This window comes from Nyctibius grandis, chromosome 2 (genome assembly GCF_013368605.1).
Source record: "Nyctibius grandis isolate bNycGra1 chromosome 2, bNycGra1.pri, whole genome shotgun sequence".
Classification (NCBI taxonomy): Eukaryota; Metazoa; Chordata; class Aves; order Nyctibiiformes; family Nyctibiidae; genus Nyctibius; species Nyctibius grandis.
In genome coordinates, this window is record NC_090659.1 from 50030511 (window position 1) to 50050059 (window position 19549).

General features: G+C 43.5%; 1 protein-coding gene across 1 annotated transcript in view; it reads right to left on the reverse strand.

Moving 5' to 3' along the window:
• The window catches only part of GABRA5 (gamma-aminobutyric acid type A receptor subunit alpha5), a 59311-nt gene that overhangs the window by 25058 nt on the left and 14704 nt on the right, over window positions 1-19549 (reverse strand). Inside the window, exon 5 of the mRNA XM_068420046.1 lies at window positions 3512-3594. Within this exon, the coding sequence (XP_068276147.1) occupies window positions 3512-3594 (83 nt within the window). The remainder of the gene's footprint in view (window positions 1-3511; window positions 3595-19549) is intronic.

Below are 19549 nucleotides of genomic sequence, written 5' to 3' on the forward strand. Positions count from 1 at the left end.
AGCTTTAACATCTTGCTGTCTTACCTAATTCCTCTGCCCCACACCAGAAAGAGCTTGGGGGTAAGGAGGAATTTCTTAGGCTAAGACGCTGCTATCAAAACTGTGGCTAGCATAAGGAAATTTCATCAGATCCTGTTTTACCAGCAAATTTATTTAGAGTACGGGTCAACACTAGAAGTGCAATGGAAAGTTTATTTTAAACTTGGCCATGGAAGAAACCAGGATCCTTCCCATGCTACCGTGAGGTAGTGAGCAGACTGCCATGGCCATCCCCACCAAGCACCCCTGGTTCGAAGGGAGTGGAGCTTGTTTGCAGAAACCCAAGAGTCTGCACTCATGCACCATCCCCAGTTCCCTCATACCTCTAAATGAGATTTCTGTGGGATGATTTCTACAGGTGACCTTATCGCTAGCAGGGATGCAAGCCTAGAGGGAGGTCACCCGCGTACACACCTCCTGGAGCAGACCCACCTGATCTTGCCATCTCTGAGCACTGGGGTGTTGTACTTAAGAGAAGGACAACTAAAACCTGCTCTGTTAAGTTCATTAGAAGCCATCCTTGCACTTCTGTCCTCTCGCCAGCATAGCTTTTCATGACGTGCCATAGGGCATTAAGAAGTATTACTTCTGTAGTAGGCATTTGAACTGCCTAGCAGGTATCTAGGCTGGTGGTGTGCGCATGTAACTTTATATCCCTTTTCTCATATTCGACCTTGCTTTTAATTATTTCTGCAAAATATTCTGTTGCTACATATAATGCTGCCTAGGCCCATAAAATCTCCCACAATTCCAATAGAGCAAGAAATCAGTCAAACGGGACGTAAGAATTCAACATTTACCTTTATTTCTGTGAGCAAGATTAACATTCCTTCTCTTTAATACTGAAGGAAACGACAGGGCTTTTTCCCTTTTGCTTGCTGAATTATAGCAAGTGCGGTGAACGCTCATGCAGCCAGAAAAATAATAACCTGCTCCTGTCTCTGATGCGGCACCGATCACTTCTTGGCATCCTTTCCGCTGCCGATCCTCCCGTGCGCCGGCTGCTTTGTTTCGCTCCCCTGATCTCTCCACCCTCTGACCAGTTACCACTCATTGCTTCTCCACCCTCCCAGCTCTACTGATAATGTGTTTAACATTTACCTTGACGTTATTCCTTGAGGCTTTTCAAAATCCTTCTTGGTAAGAAGACCATTAAAAAGAAACCCTTTGGGGAAAGACAGGGAGGAAAGCTAAAGCAGAAAGGGCATGTGCTTGTGTATAATACACCACTGTAGGCTTTGTCTGGCTGCAAGCCTGAAGACAACTTAATGCAAACCCGTATTGCTGTAAATAGGGAATAAATATTGCGTTCTCCTAAAATACATCTGGGCTAATTCAATAAACCCTGACTTATTGGCTGCTACATATGCAAACGCCTGCATATTAAATCACAATAAATTACTAATGAGCTGACAGCTCAGTAATACAGATATTCCTAAGGCTGAAAGATTGTCTATAGCTTGTCCCTATATATTTACTTACTGCAAAGGCTACAGGTGTGGACTAGCACAGGCCAAATGTCTCCATATCTATACACTGTGGAAGAACTTCAAGGTGACTGGTAGTAGCTTATAGAATATACTCTAAGATTGTATACTGAGAGTGGCAAGGAGCATGAACTAAAATCATATTCAGCCCTCACATGCCTAAAATATGACTTTCCAGTGCTGTTTTTTCATCCGGTTAAAATTACCTGTGTGCTAATAGGTGATTAATATGTAACACATTTGGCATAAGCAGAACATATAATTGCATACAGACAGATTGTTGGGCTTTTTCCAATGCTACTGAAGACTGTACTCCTGAGCATTTGTAGCTTATCTAGTAATGTTATCTCCTGCACTTGCATGTTTGGGTTTGTTGGGTTTTTTTTTGTCTTACTTTATGGAGAGTTGGAACCTCTACCTTACTGTACCTAATCTACTAATGCATTGAAGCATCCATTTAAGGTTGAGCTTCCGATCTCTGCTGCATCAGGCTCTTTGTTTAAATATGTATCTTTTAGTTTTATATTGCATATTTTGCAAGATTTCATAAAACTACCCAACATCCCAGTTCTATAGTCTGCACTAGAGACCAACAGATGTGACTTCAACTTTATCTATCAATACAGTAAAGAATATGTAATACTAGGAAGGACAACTTATTTTTCTTTTTCATCTTAATTCTTTCCAGTAGGTTTTGTTTAATCCTATATACAAATAACGACACTTTCCTGTGAGATGTTTTCCCATTTTTAAGTTTGGAATGAAATGGATGGTTTGCATATAATTTTTTAAGTTGAGTTGTAAAGGTGTACAGACCTTCAGATTTATATTGGCTTTGCTATAAATTAAGGTTGCTGAAGTAAATGGACACACCTGAACATGCAGTGACCTTTTAAAATCCTGGTGGCTATTCAGATGAAACTGGGTCTACCTGTATTGGAAGTGGGAAGGGAAATCAGTTCATCTTAAGTTTGGTAATTTGGTAATCGTTACTGTAAACAGTGTTTTTATTTCTTAGTATGATCACTAGAAGACAATGCATAACCAGTATTAAACCAGGGCAGATAGAGATGACAAAGGCAGAGCTTAATCTTGCTAGGATTAGTGACTCTAAATTGATATGGCTGAAAAAAACATTGAAAAATGCTGAAGTTAGGTGGCTTCAGGGACTAGCAAAATGCCTTGCCTGGTAATTTTCAAAAGCCTTTAGAGACACTGATTGCACCTGAAACCTCTGATTTGACTACCAAAATAAAATATGTCTACTGTAGTAGCCTCATCTGTACTTTGATTAAGAGCTTTGTATTTAAATATAACCATCTGATCCCCTGAGGTTATTTTTAAAGTAAGCTTCTGGCAAGGCAGCAGTGTGGTGGATTAGAGGCTTGGAATCGAGGAAAAATCATTGTTCAGCATATTTAGAATAATGTGTGCATATATACAAATACATGGGTATGGAACATCATGTAACAAGATACAGGACTGGATTTATTAAAGCCAAATGGAAGGGTATTTCCTCTTTTAATATTCTAGATGTCTTTTAAAACTTGCAAGGTAGAGATATTGCACTGCAGTCCGATTCACGTAAATACCACAATAGCACATCAATCTGATGCTGTCCAGTGAAAGCTCCATTTTTCTACAAACGTAAAACCAAATTATCAACTTAGCTGTCTGCATCTACTACTTCATCTAACAGTGGCTGTTACACTTGATGTGGATATATGAGACACATCACTCATCAGCTCACCGTTTATCACGGAGAATGCAAGCACAAGCCGAAAAGCAGCAGTGCCAGATAAAGAACGCTTATGGAAAATGAACAGCAGGGTAGCAGCAGGGGTGGCGGACTGGGGGTGCTAATGAGCAATGTTAAAAGGGGAGGCGGGGGGAAGAAGTGTGAACTGTTCATACAAGACATGGCTGAACATGAAAAGCCAGATAACAACGGATTTTTCCAGTTCTTATTTCAGACGAGAACTTACAGCTTCCAAATTTTAAGGGGCAAGCATGTGCATCCATGGGGAAATCTTCAAGCTGCATGGGACATTCAGCAGAGATGGTCAATCTGTGGGGGAGCAAAAAGAAAATACATCATTTTTTTTTCAGTGTCTTCCCTTTAGTCTCTCACTGCAACACATGAGTGCTGACATAAGCAAGCTTTTCCTGAAGGCTCCTTGCTCCTGCTGAAATTATGGCAACCCCCTGTTAAACTGTGAGATAAGCCAGGTGGACCACTGTGTAGGCATGCTGTAGGCCTTATCTAGTAATGCTGAGTCACGTGAAGTGATTTTATTTACGTAAGCTGTTCCAATAAGATCACTCTTTCTTCTTAGTATATGAAGGAACTCCTGTGCTGGAGTTTCTGCCACGCACCTTATACTTACCTGCTTTCTGTAGGTACTGCAGCTGGACTAGGAATTTGACTCCTGAGTATAGCACTGTTGTAGACATAAGCATTGACTTTATATATAGATGTAACTATTTAAATACATAAAAATAAATATTTATAAATAAAAGTATATAATATAAATATGTATAACTATATATGAAGTTATATATAAAGTCAATCATATATATATATATATATATTACTGTATAGAACACCACAGTTAGTTTCTGTGGAAATCACATGGTATCGGGGCAGACCATTTCAGTTCAACATACTGTGAATTACCTAGGCAACTTGTCAGGAAAAAACAACAGGGTCATTTTCCCCAGTGTATTGCCTGGGGAAGCAATTCTATCCTGGACTGCCTTTTCACTATGTGGAAATTCTTGAGCTATAGTGGACATAGGGGTAGGGAAGGAAAAACTCTTAGGAAAAAACAGACATATCCCGTGGATGTTCTGTATGATTGACAGATCAAGCTGAATCACAGAATCACAGAATCAACTAGGTTGGAAATGACCTCTGGTATCATCGAGTCCAACCTTTGACGTAACATCACTGTGTCAACTAGACAATGGCACTAAGTGCCACATCCAGTCTTTTCTTAAATGCCTCCAGGGATGATGACTCCACCACCTCCCTGGGTAGCCCATTCCAATGCCTAATAACCCTTTATGTGAAGAAATTTTTCCTCATGTCTAACCTGAACCTCCCCTGGCGCAGCTTGAGGCTATGCTCTCTAGTCCTGTTGCTAGTTGCCTGGGAGAAGAGGCCGACCCCCATCCCGCTACAACCTCCTTTCAAGAAGTTGTACAAAGCAATAAGGTCTCCCCTGAGCCTCCTTTTCTCCAGGCTAAACAATCCCAGTTCCCCCAGACGCTCCTCATAGGACATACCCTCTAGACCCTTCACCAGCTTTGTTGCTCTCTTCTGGACTCGCTCCAGCACCTCAATGTCTTTCTTGAAGCAAGGGGCCCAGAACTGGACACAGTACTCGAGGTGTGGCCTCACCAGTGCCAAGCAGAGGGGGACAATTACTTCCCTAGTCCTGCTGGCCACACTATTCCTGATACAAGCCAGGATGCTGTTGGCCTTCTTGGCCACCTGAGCACACTGCTGGCTCATGTTCAGCCGGCTCTCCGCCAATACCCCCAGGTCCTTTTCCACCGGGCTGCTTTCCAAACTCTCTTCCCCCAGCCTGTAGCACTGTATGGGGTTGTTGTGGCCAAAGTGTAGGACCGTCACGTGGCCTTATTGAACTTCATGCCATTGGTCTCGGCCCATCTATATCTAACCTGTCCAGATCCCTCTGCAGAGCCTTCCTACCATCAGGCAGATCAACATTCCCACACAGCTTAGTGTCGTCCACGAATTTACCGAGGGTGCACTTGATACCCTCATCCATATCATCAGTAAAGATATTAAACAGGACTGGGCCCAGTACTGAGCCCCGGGGGACACCACTAGTGACCGCACGCCAACTGGATGCGGTAACGTTCACCACCACTCTCTGGACCCGGCCATCCAGCCAGTTCTTAACCCAGCAAAGAGTGTACCTGTCCAAGCCATGGGCTGCCAGCTTATCCAGGAGAATGCCATGGGAGACAGTATAAAAGGCTTTGCCGAAGTCCAAGTGTACTACATCCACAGCCGTTCCCTCATCCTCTAAGTGGGTCACCTGGTCATAAAAAGACATCAGGTTGGTCAGGCAGGACCTGTCTTTCCTGAACCCATGCTGACTAGGCCTGATCCCCTGGTTGTCCTGTATGTGCTGTGCAATCACACTCAAGTTGATCTGTTCCATGACCTTGCTGGGCACCGAGGTCAGGCTGACAGGCCTGTAGTTCCCTGGATCCTCCTTCTGGCCCTTCTTGTGGATGGGAGTCACATTAGCCAGCCTCCAGTCATCTGGGACCTCCTTGGTTAGCCAGGACTGATAATAGATAATGGAGACCAGCTTAGCAAGCTCTTCCGCCAGCTCCCTCAGCACCCTTGGGTGGATACCGTCCGGTCCCATAGACTTGTGAGCGACCAAGTGGCACAGCAAGTCACTAACTACTTCCTCTTGAATTACAGGGGGTCTATTCTGCTCCCTGTCCCTGTCTACTGGCTCAAGGGGGCAGCTGCCCTGAGGATAACCAGTCTTACAGTGAAAGACTGAGGCAAAAAAGGTATTAAGCACCTTAGCCTTTTCTTCATCCCTGGTCACAATGTCCCCCCCCGCATCCAATAAAGAATGGAGATATTCCCTTGATCTCCTTTTGTTGTTTATGTATTTATAAAAACACTTTTTATTATCTTTTACTGCAGTGGCCAGATTGAGTTCTAGTTGAGCTTTCACCTTTCTAATTTTCCTTCTACATGGCCTAACGACATCCTTGTACTCTTCCTGAGTTGCCTGCCCCTTTTTCCAAAGATCATAAACCTTCTTTTTTTCCCTAAGTTCCTGTGAAAGCTCCCTGTTCAACCAGGCCGGAATTCTTCCCCCACGGCTCATCTTTTGGCTCACAGGGATGGCCTGCTCCTGCGCCTTTAAGATTACTTCCTTAAAGTATGTCCAGCTTTCCTGGACCCCTTTGTTATCAAGAATGATGTCCCATGGGAGTCTCTGAACCAGTGTCCTAAATAGGCCAAAGTCTGCCCTCTGGAAGTCCAAGGTGGAGGCTTTGTTGACCCCCTCCCTTCTTTCCCCAAGAATCAAAAACTCTAGCATTTCGTGGTCGCTGTGCCCAAGACGGCCTCCAACCACCACATCTCCCACCAGACCTTCTCTGTTCGTAAACAGCAGGTCTAGCGGGGCACCTCCCCTGGTGGGCTCACTAACCAGTTGTGTTAGGAATTTATCTTACACACACTCCAGGAACCTCCCAGACTGCCTCCTTTCCGCTGAGTTGAATTTCCAGCAGACATCCGGCAAATTAAAGTCTACTAGAACAAGGGCTAGCGATCTTGAAACATCAGCCAGCTGCTTGTAGAATAGCTCATCTGCCTCTTCATCCTGGTTGGGTGGTCTATAACAGACTCCCACCAGGATATCTACCTTGCTGGCCTTCCCTCTGATTCTTACCCATAGGCACTCAACCTTATCATCACTGTCCTTAAGCTCTATACAATCAAAACACTCCCTAATGTACAGAGCCACCCCACCGCATCTGTTTCCTCCTCTGTCCCTTCTGAAAAGCTTGTAGCGGTCCATTACAGCACTCCAGTCATTCCAGTCATCCCACCACGTTTCCATGATGGTGACTATGTCATATCTTTCCTGCTGCACAATGACCTCCAGCTCCTCCTGTTTGTTACCCATTCTGCATGCTTTGGTGTAGATGCACTTCAGCTGGGCTATCGGTTTCTCCCCCAACTCTGGCATTCCACCCCTAGACTCATTTCCAGCAAGCCTGGTCTTATCCCCCGCCCCCTTCAAGCCTAGTTTAAAGCCTTCTCAATCAGCCCTGCCAACTTACAGGCTAGAATCCTTTTGCCCCTATTAGACAGGTGAACCCCATCTGTCTCAAGCAGGCCTGGTGCCATATAACCCGCCCCATAAAAACAAAGAACAGTCTGAGGTAAATTTCTGAGCAATGCAATATCAGTTATATTGATAATAAATATATCAGGAGAGCCAAAGCTTACTTTTCTAGGTGTATGCAGCACATAGCACAATAAGAATCTGTTTTGATTATGTCATTTTGATATTTGCATAATACAGATGGTTTGCTCAGGATAGTGAGGATGCAAATCTCATTTTACATTATGAATATCCTTATGGCTTTCTCATTTTATGCTGCTATTCCGCCTCAGAGGCAACAGACCAGAGACACCCAAAGCATCACAGACTGCTTGGTGATGGGGTGACACAGGGCTCTGCTGGAGAACAGCCTGGTTCCTTACCAAATTGCCGCCTGGGTGGCAAAAATCTGCAAAGAAATCCGTAACGCCCTATTACCAGAATGCAAAAGTACCCTTTCCTATCACAACAGCCGCACGTAGCCATACTCCCCACCTATATATACGCACCGCTTCGTATTAGCACACCAAAGTGAGTATTATTGCTACAAGAACTTCTATCCAAAGGGATTGTAAAGGGCAACAATCTGTCCATGTACAGATGGCACAGCATTCAGTCAGTCTAATTCAATACAACACAATGATGCCTTGCCGGGGCACTCCAGCTACATGGACAATAAATTGGGGGAAACAGCTCTGCTCTCTGCCAATGCACAGAAATTTTGGAGCTTTACCAATAGCTGGAAATAGCAAAATAAGCACAGAGAAATGCAATAGTATCGTTGGCTAGAGATCGGATTATGAGGATGAGCTGGGAAACGGGGAGGGAAAAAGGCAAACCACAAACAGTAATAGAAAATGTAAAGATAATACACCATATAAAGCAAAAGAAAAAAAACTCCAGTTCAGAACAGAGATGATGTATCCTTTGGTAAGAATAGACAGGAAGTCTACAATATAGAAAAGAAAGTACTGAGGCCTGAGATACCAGCCCTCAGGCAACACTGTTCTTAGACTTTATTTTTGTAGAAAAAATGTGAAAATCACTAAAATACGGAGTTGTCTGCAGTGGATACTGCCCTTGGGCACCAAAGCCAGCAAAGCCACAGTCACTGAGAGTGCTACATGGATGAATTTAACAAGCTGGTTCTAGTAGCATCCTACCCAGAACTTGCATCCTTTTCATAAAAATCACTCTAATGGGTACTTGAAAGCAAGGCTGCCATCCCTCTAATGCATCGTTGTATTTTCTGTACTAAGTATTGCAAATTCAATTTTCTTGATAAATTCTGAAACCTTGCTCCCAGTGCCATAAGAAAGCTGGCGTGTTTTACTGCAGTCCGTCTCCTGTCTCTTTGTCTACCAACAGTTCAAGCATGTTGTTTCAAAGGCTGCAGCTTGACAACATTTTAATACGCATACTTGCCATCCGCAAACATTGAAGGAGGGGATCCCTATATCCATCTTACCAAGACAGCAGCTGTGGAATCAGGAAGTGAAGGAAGATTCAATGCAGAACTATGAATAAGACTTTCCGTTTCATCTGATTGTCCTATGAATTGTATCCCGCTGCCTGCATCTCTGGAAATAACCCTTGTGTGTAATGAGGAAGGCTGTAGACATTCCTACATTGTAAACATGGAGAAGTGAAGATGAGGAACACAGAGACTATGACCTAGTGGAATTTAATTAAGTCCCTCCAGAAATTATTTTTGCCTGTCTTAAATGAAAGGGTAGCACATAAGGCTGGAGGGCACACGGCTGCCACTACCTGTATCAGAAGCCGCAAAGACCCCGGTGGTGCCAGGGCTACTCCTGTGCCCCCTCTGAACTCCTCATCCAGCAAAAGGAAGCACATCCCTTAAAAGGATGGTGTCTGGTGCAGTCTTCTGGGTCTAGCCCAGGGGTAGGGAGAACAGTTTAGCAGCTGCAAATGTGCTTGGGTACAGCCTTTCCTTTCATTAACATGAATTCTTTGATGAAGAAGTTTCTTTTGCGTGTTATCAATGATAACCACATGCTTCTTTCCTTTTCCCGTGCCTCCATCCTAGGGCCACTCCTAGTCTGCCTGTTGTGAACAAATGAACTGGCTGTACCTATTTGTTACATGCTATTCTTAAAAAGTATGTAGCTGAGCCTCTTACGTGATTTTAAAATGGTCAGTGAACGCTCTCCTAGCTACCTCTTACAAAGGGTGCATTACTCAAGGCTTGTGAAGCGTCTTGTAATTGGCAACGCAACAGAAACCTTGACTATGGGTCCTGATACACCACATAAATGTCACCACCCTGAATTTCTGCAGAGCGCCCTGTGCCCAGCAATAGCTGTTTTTCATCACTGTGCAAGGACCTGAAAAACAGAGCCACTAAATTGACTCGCGGTTCAAAGAGACTGGATTCTCTACTGCATGCAGAAAAAAAAGCAGCACAGCAGTTATCACAGGATGGGTCACTGCATACAAATTTACTCCTAGGTACACAGTACAAGCTATATATTCACATCATAGCTCCAGGAGTCAAAGAAATCGGTATCTGAGTTTGCTCCTTCAGGTATCACTGGGGTGATATTTGCACACTTTAGCTTTTAACATTGTGTTAAAGCTTAGGTATCCTTTGCATACCTTAGTTTACACAGCTGATTGTAACACAATTACTCACGGTTTGCATTTATTGAAAGAAGAGAAAGCAGGCCTTGGCATGCATTTATGAAACAGCGTTTGCCTAATCCTTATAATGCGGTCACTCCAGAATGATCTTGCTGTGCTTGTTGCAGCACAGTTATCTGAGCTAGAGACAGTCTCCAAACCAGGATTTTTCTGTCACAGCACAAGCAGTGCTCAAACTGCAGTTCTTTCCAACAGAAGCATTTAAAAGCTTCCCTCCTCCACCATCATTCTGTCTTAATAAAAGCCCTATGGGATTAGTTTCACTCGGAGTTCTCGACAAGATTATAAATGGCTGTTAAAGATCCTTTACAATGGGAGGACGAAACTCTGATTTTATTGAAGTTAATGGTAAAATGCTCCCTGACTTCAATGGGGCCACTATTCACCCAAAATATGTAACAAACCCTGGTTACAGCTGCTGATTTATTATTAATGACAAAATTTCACTTTCATAATGCTCCAAATACTTACAGTGCTATCTAAATGTTAGTCAACCAACAAAACACTACAGTATATCTTAACTATCTGAAAAAAAAGTTAGGTCTATAAATTATTTCACTTATCCATAATTGTACATGAAAGTTTCATCAAAGCTTCACTACGTATAGCCTTTACTTTAAGAACATAAAGTGATTACTGATGTTCTGTTTCAACAAAATACAGACATATAAGTGAATACTAATCTAAAAAGAGCACAACAATTCAAGTCGCAAGTCTCCTTCACTCCAGAAAAGTCACCTTCAACCATTTCCACTGGAGAATTAAGCATGTCAATGCTTTCACGAGGCTGTTGCTTTTTAACAAGAAGGAAGAGAAGGTGTTAAAGTCAAGGATGTGGCAAGGAAATAAATGTAGATGTTTGGGAGCCAGGCATCCACAGCAAGTGTGCTTCAAGGAGAGGCGGGAGTCCCTCAGCAGAAGTCCCAGAGGCACAAGGCACCCCATTCCGCAAGAGCCTGTTTTAGGGCGCTGCAATGGCCTCCCCGCTGCTCCCGTGATTTCCCTCAATGCAAGGAGCATCTGCTCCTGCTCGTGGGAAGAGAGCTGGGAGACCGAGAAAGCTATCATCTTTCTGCTATCCTGGAAGTGCAGAAAGCACTTTCCAGAGTATTATCTGCAGCTCCCAGGCAGGAGATGAGGGCAGTCACCTGCCCAGGAGCCAACAGACAGCTGCAGAAACTTGCTTTTTCTTATCAGCTACTAGCTTTAGTATGCAAACAAATTAAAAGAGAGAGCTTTAGAATGAGAGGGGAGCAGAAAGGCAGAGTCACCAGTGTTTTTTGGGAGAAGTTAACTCAAGATAAGTGTTGAATAACAAGAGTTACTGATGAAGGGGACACAAGGAAAGTTTTGTTGGCTCTGATGTACTGAGGCCAGAGATATGAAGTTCTTCTGCCTGTTTGCCCTAATCCCCAAACCAGCTCCGTCTTCTTAGTTGTTTATTTCTGTGCACTGCCCTTGCCCCTGATTAAAAGGAGCATTTTAATGCTGTGCTTTGGCCCTACTTGTGCTGGTGCAACCAGTACCCGCTGTGGGGCTCAGACCAGAATGGGTTCAAAGTGCCAAAGCTCCCTTCCTAGCACGAAGCCAGCCATCACAATTTTCCTTAAAAAAAGGCAAAATGTTTGCTTGAAACTCATCTCAAACCTATCTCAACATCTCACCAACATGCCAAAAAAGAGTTAAGTGGATCCAGCCTTACCCAAGCCATACCCAACCCCAAGGGGCTGGCTGGCTCCCTGCAAAGGGAGATTTCAGGGTCAGGTCAGATCCTTGTCAGGAGCCAACTCCAGGAGGAGCTTCCCTGGGTACCTGCTCTGACAGGACCTCGGTAGAACAATTGAGCCCTTGCAGCATCTCCAGAATGCACTCTCACACACTCATGTGGATAAGAGAGTAATGGAGAGTTGCTCGTTTGGATTGTTTTTTTCCAACCTGTGAACACATTGTTAGGTTTGTGAAATTACTCATTTAGCCTTGACTCAGGACACAACTATTCACCCGTTCTCTCACTGTGATGGCTTGGGAACACTTCTATAACAAAACTGTATTCATTTCAAAGGGTTTTAAAGCCAGACTTCTTTCAGGCCTCAGCACAGTAAGTGTTTAGTCCAGGGAACTGATGTCTCCCTGTGTTCCTAAGTAAATGTAACGTGTGCTTATGTGAGCATATATATATATATATATATATACACACAGACACATATATATATATGTGTCCTTTCTTGGTTCTGAAGCACTTCCCATATAGGCCTAACAAACCCTGTTGACAGTGGTGATAGTGGGTTACCTAACACAGCACAGAAGTGTTAGGATGCGGATACACGTTTAGTCATGGTATCGATGGCTGTAGGAGTCACCCTAAAACCCGCCCCTGGCTGGGTGACTGTCTGCAGCCTGGCTTAGGGGGACAGGTATGATTATTCTCAGTAACTCAAACACTGCCTTGCTCACAAATCTTCATCACTGTGTTGGATAAGAAGCCAAAATACAGACCCAGGGCCTTCTTCTGAAGCTCTATGTGGGATGTGGAGGCAGTTGACCACTGCTTATTTATAACACCAGTTGTACATTCATTTCCTTGGAATCCATCATACAAAGTGAACACAGAACAGAAATGAAAGCTAGAAGCTGGAGTAAGGTGGTCTGCAGAAATTTCTCTCTTAGCCCATCTTTCCTTCATAACCATTCTGCCAGGAATACTACCCTTTTCCAACTTTCCTATGATGCTGACATCTGTTATCTTTATACGACACCAAAATGTGCTTTGAAAATGCCACAGGGAATGGACTATGAAAGACTAAGAGCTCCAGTTATTGATGTTTTTGTGAGCTGTGAATACATAATTCAGATGCATGGTGTACTTGACAGCAAAACTCTTATTTTAAGCAAAGAAAATCCTTAGCATAGCTTATGCTGAAGTGAGAAAACAAGACTTTAATTGCCTAGATTAACTGTGCTGAAGACTAGGTTATCCTGAGATTATCTGAGGTGGACAGGATTGATCTCAAAAGCCACTACAGGAATGACCTCTCTGAATGTGGAGTATCTTGGCATACCCAGATCACACTCTTAGATTGGGGCAGGGGGGATGCTTAGCCTCTAGACACAGGAAGAACAGAAAAAGGGAATGAAATAACCAATAGGACACTTAAATTATCTGATCTTTGATAGGGATTTGGGGGTTTACAGGAAGAATCACATTCCCATCTCCTGGTAAAAGTCTATAATAGAAGTAATACCTTTCATTCTACAGTATGTCTTTAACATGTGTAAAACCAATGGACGGAGCACTGAGTTTATGCTTATCTATCCTTGCCACACAAGGTGTCTAATGAAGTCCTTAAGTAAGGTAAAACTTGCCGGAAGAGGCTCTGTTTTTTATCAGACTAACTGGTGCAGTAAAAAACCCAAGCTTTTTGGCAGTCAACTCCTTCTTTAGGTTCTCTGCCTACAAACCTTACTTTCCTAAAGAAATTTTAGACCAATATGGCTATGCAGCTATGAATGCTATAGCACAATATCACACCCATCTACTTGTTAGTTTCACTTAAAAATCTCTCCAAGCTTTCTCTCCTTGCTGGTCCCTTGTACATGATGAAGTCTTCTTGACACCCCATGAGGAAGGCCTTCAACTCCCTCCTCTGTAGAAGCTTCGATTTTTACTGAATTCTTGAATTAAAACCCAAAAATCTAACTAGTACTAGCAATGCTGAGAAGCTGATGCAGTTGTTGATGCAGGTAAACAGGAAACAACATCTCAAGCAGCCCACACTTCATTATGCCATGCCACACATTTCCCTGAGTCTGCACATGCTACACGTTTTGACTATGATCTCCTCATCAGCACAGCCCTGTGGTGTCATGTTCAACTATGTGCTAACCACAATAAATACAACTGTTCTTGAAGTGCTGTGTAAGACTGAACTATGACCTTCTCTTTGGCTCTCAAGAGAGGCTGGTCCCAGCTACTGGCAGAACCAGTTGGCGACGGCAATGCCCAGTGCCACCCGACCGCACAGGGGGTCATCCGACCCTTGCTTTCAGTGGGAGAAAACCCAAGTACAGCACAGAAAGCTCCCGCAGGCACCCTTGGCAATGGAGGCTAAGGACTGTGATGGACACAGCACAGTGCACCCGTCCTCCAATTTTGATACCACCTGTTAGACAATTTGGCTGGGGCAGGTTTTCTGACTGGCCAAAGGGTCTTTTTTTCTCCATTTCTGCCTGTCAGTATGGCACATGTTCCTCCTTGGACGAAGAGGAAGGATGGCTGAGGTGGCACAGCCACCTTATTCCTTCCTCCCAGTTCACACAACCTTTATATTTGTATGGACAGGCACAAAACTGCATGCAGTATTTTCTACAGAGAAAAATGACCTGGATTTAGAAGTTAGTAAGGGGCAGGGGGGACCAGATGGGCAGTACCAGCCCGTTTGGGCTCTCTCACATCCAGACTGGGATGCACAGATGTGGGAGGGTAGGTAGGAGGGATTATGATCTGGCAACCCTACAAACAGAGCTGAAATCCTTGCTTATTTTCCACAGTTCAGATGAATGATCTAGAACTCCAAAACATGTCACCACAGTTTCCTTTCAGTCACTCACATTTAACCCCAGCCTCTTCTTAGTCACCTCACACTGCTACGTCCACCTCCCAAGGTCACCTTTCATCAAGATCTCCTGCCTTTTGTGTAACTTCAATGCTCCTCCACCTCTCTGTGTGAATGGGGCATGCATTAAGCGATTTGACGATATGCTCTTTCACAGGGAAACATGCACATACCTATTTGTATGTACCCCTATTGGTACATGGAGGAGGTTGTTTAGCCATCCAAGCAGGACATTATTACCTGGATTTTTTGCCTTGCTTCTGCAATACTAAATGCTCCTGATCAACATAGCTGTTAAGCATCAGGTAAAGGGGCAGGCTGTGGGTGTTTGCTGCTCCAGTGAAAGAGCCCTCTGATCCCTCAGCTGTTTCACACCATAAACAGTCATTAAACAGGCCTCAATTTGCCATCTGTTTGCTATTTATACCACCACCAGTGCTAGCATCTGCTACAACATAAGCACCTGTTTGCTATAGTGCAACCTGAGAGAAGGAAGGGCTGAATTTCCTAGTGACATTTGACTGTCCCCATGCTAAACCATGTTCAGCAATGTACTTGCCTCCTTCTCTCCACACAGATTTCTCCAGGACAAAGATGCAGTTATGCAGCGAGATGGGAGCTCCCTGTTTCTATCAAGATCAGTGGGGTACAATTTCCCCCAGGACATGCACCCCTGCGACCTTGCACACAAACAGGGATGGAGCTGTACTTACACCTCAGTGACAGGTCAGCTCAATGACACCTTCAGAAGAGACAGAAAAGCAAAAGCAGGTAGAATGGGTGAGATACATATTCTGCCACTGGACTAAGCAAACCTAGAGATAGTGGTTTGGGTTTAATTGATGCTGAAATCAATTTGTGTAACTGATGTTTTTAAGATGCACAGTTAACGGCAAAAATATAGTAGGTATTTATTATTTTGATTAAGGAGGTTTTGCTAACTTTCCTTATCTTTTAGCTGAATCTCCAAGTCAAAATATAGTATTTTTTTTACATGGACGGGATACATGATTGCATTAGCCACTGAAGAGATGACTGTGGAGCAATGAGACAACCTTATGAAGTCTGACCGAGCCACTAAAATAATCCAGGGTTTTATCATCCCTTCTGGTCCTGAAGTTTCCTGGCCCAAATTCCTGTCAGGAGTATGCAAAGGCAAGGCCAGCCTTGCTTGCAGAAATTCTTCCTAGGCTTTTACTCTGGATATAGTGCATACAATGGACACAACCTCAGGATTTTAGCTAGAGCCTAGTGAAAATGACTTGCTTCATCATTTAGAGCAACCAGATAGAAATAACAGTTTGGAATATTTTGAGTGATATAAACATGACTGTAAGATACAAATTTGTGTATGTAGTTTCAGGAAATTTTAATTTAACAGTAGAAAATGGAATAAGTCAGGCTGAACATCAATGTAAAGTGTTCATAGTAAGATCTAACATAATAAGATCTCTTAGAAAGTAACTGAGGTCTCCAAAGACAATGTCTTAAGACTTCTACAGAACAGAGTAGACAAAAGACTAGAAACAGGCACTGCCAGTGGACTACTCATTAAATGACAAGCCATGTGCATTTTTTCATCTGCACCATCACACCAAGACACTTTCCTCTAGAAAGGGCGAAGAAACCAAGTAGAAAGGAATGGAATGGGACACTGAAGACTATTCGTACCCATGCCTATTCCATAATTTTACTTAGCTATATATATTGTTATTTTGATTTGATGAAGCCTTCAGAGAAGGGCAAATTACCAAGAATTTCCTACAGGGTAACTGTGGTATAACACGATCCAGGATTAATTTCTCACTCCACCATAATACGTTCATCTGATCAGATGTTTCTGAAGCATCTTAGACCAGGCCCTTCGTCTTTTCTTTTCTGAAGTAGCTTGGAGCCGCTCTCCAGCCTCCCTAAGCCCTTTATTCCTCACACACATGCTTTTACTTTCTGACTATTTCAGATATCTATATCCCAACCTGCAGTACCTTGTAGTTATTCCTGAATGACCATCATCAGTACCAAGTATCCTGCTCCCTAAAACCCTTCTACCCCCATTTCTTGCAAAACTCTCTCTCACCTAAGCCTTCAAATGCATCTTCCTGATCCTCCATTCTTGACTCAGCCACAGATACCTGACACCCACCAGCAGCTAGCTGGCCTCTGGCATCCCTCGCTAGACACCCCTTTCCTCACCAACATTCTATGGGCTCTTCCCTTCATCTAAACAAGCAAAGGCAGGATTGCAACTTATTGGGGTTTCTTGAGCTCCTCCTAAGGTGTACTATATTCCCTCCTACACCCACCTAGACAAAAGTGGAGGACTGAACTCAATTTAAGTGCGCTCACATGTGCTACGCTTGCACAACCTTGGGCTTTATGTTGCACAGAGAGGAAACTATGCAAGTCCTCCAGAACACAGCTACAAGACCAGCTGCTGGCCAGAACATCCTATAGCTTTAGGCAGCTGGCACACTACCCATCTCCAGGCTACATGAGTACGGGGGTGGGAAACACCAATGGAAATAAGTAAGTAGGTTGGGACTCATGTGACTAAACACAGACATCAATAGTAACAGCAGTTACCCTATGCTCCTTTTTCTGCCACTGTGAAAAAAAACAGGAACCCCCTAAAGTGCAAGTGGAGAGAAATAAGCATCTTTCATACTAAAGTAGACATCTGAAATAATGCAGACACCTAACTCCTTAAGAAAGCCTCTCCCTATCCTGGGAGCAATTCTGAGCCAAGAGGCTCAGCTGCAACCATCAACATTACAAATGAGTAAAATTAGCTGAGGTGAATCCTACCCATCCTGCCTGGTGCACTCCACCACAGTGTATTTTAGATTACTCATTGGCAGTCTGATGTTTCAGCACAAACATAAATGTACTTCAGGGAATGGTATTTCCGATTACACCAATGAAGATTTTAATTTCAGTCTAAGTGAAATGACGAGGGAGTTCACTGCAATGTTATCCTCCCCTGGTAATAAAAAAAGATAGTGTAGCCATAACAATTCTTCAGCATCTACCAGGTACTTCTGAAGCCCCCAGCTGCAGAAGCTGGGACCCATCTCCAGATTTGGGCAAAGACAAAGTCACCAATGCAGCTGTGTTTTCCTGGGGGTGCTTTGGGGGTACCTGTCAAGGCACTGCTGCCCACCAGTTTCTGTTCAGTGACCCCATCCCCTCCATGAACACCTGGGACATCAGGTCGGCCCTCCTGGTTCGTCCTTATAAAGCTGGGGGGAGCACAAGTGAATCTGGCAGAAATTGTACCAGCTAACCCCAACGGAAAGTTGGGTCTGCCTCTGTGCTCAGCGTAGAACTGGAACTAAAGTTGGACCTTTTGTAACCCCTCAAAGTCCAGGCAAACCTCTACCTCATCCAAGGACAGGCTGGTTCTGGTTTGGGTTTTGTCTTTTAATCAATTCTGCCCTTGCTGTGCAAGTTCCTATCTCTGTGACGGAGATCTCTGCGGGGCTCTACACACTTTTGTTAACAGCAGAATAGGCTATTGTCACACACTCTACATAGGGTCTATATTTGTGCAGGTCATAATTGCCCATTTTGAATGTATTACACCACAGTGTCCTCTGATGCCTTTCTTTCCCTGTGGGTAACTTCAGCCGTGGATTCTTCAAAACAACAAATCTCCTTTCCTTGAAGGACAACTTTTGAGAAATGGGGCAACATGCAATCAAAGCAGAGAGACGGGAACTGATAGGCTTGGTGTTAAAACAAGAATCCTGCTGCTGTCCTCAGGGAAGGGCCCTTCACTTCATATATCCATATTTTCTCTCTCTCTGTCAAAATCTGAACTGATGAAAAGCAGCTGAGAGTCTTTGCCACCGCAGCAGGTTTTTCATCACTCTGCAAGATTCAGCCCAATGTGAAGAAATAATTTTTCTTCTTCCAGCTTCAGGCAATTTGAAGCTTGAATACGAAAGAAAAGGCAGCAAGTCTAACAGGAGGAAAGGAAATGCATATTTGTATGGCTTGATAGCTCCTAATTAGTTTTGTAGTATTTATACAATCCCCAAAAGCATTGACAGGTCCCTTTCTGTAAATATAAATGGATGCATAAGTGACATCTTCCCTTTGAAATAAAAACAACATATTCAAATTGAACAGAAATGTTCCCATCTAGACGGCTGGCTGATTGAAAACTAAGGGTTCATTTTAAAGCGTAGATTCGATGGTCACTTCTCGCTCAGGGCCACACAAGCAAACCTCCATCTGGGAAAGGCTGTCTTCGGCAAAGTCAGCACTTGAGAACACACACGTTTTTCATAGAATAATTTTACCTTAAAAAACCCGAGCAAACAAAACCTGGCTTTCCCAATGAAGGTCTTGAAAGCAGCACCATATCTTCCAGTCAACTGGTTTTATAATCAATTGCTCTGCAGCATAAAATGGTTAGCTTGCTAATCAAGTGCTTCATAGAAGAGCAGACTTGCATCCAGAACATGTGTACACTTGTACATACAATTTTAACGCTCGGTGCTAATGTAAGAAACAGTATTTTCAGCCTAGATAAGCCTGTGTATTGGCTACAGAACAGCAAGCAGCGTGGTTATGCTGCCATCAAGTGGGTAGCCAGCCCACACATGGCTGAATTTTAAATATCTTCCAGGAGTGGTAAAGATAACTGTATTTCAGGGATGTACTAAAAATTTTGGAGTTTCTTAACACCATACTGAGAAATGTCTGCAGTCTCCAGCTGATAAATTAAGCATTTGCAGTTTAATGGGACAGATTTTACCATAAGCACTCTCAGGATCTCTGTCAACCTTCAGTAGCCAAAATAATGTGCGAAAAATCTGTTTGTACACTCTTCAGATATATGACT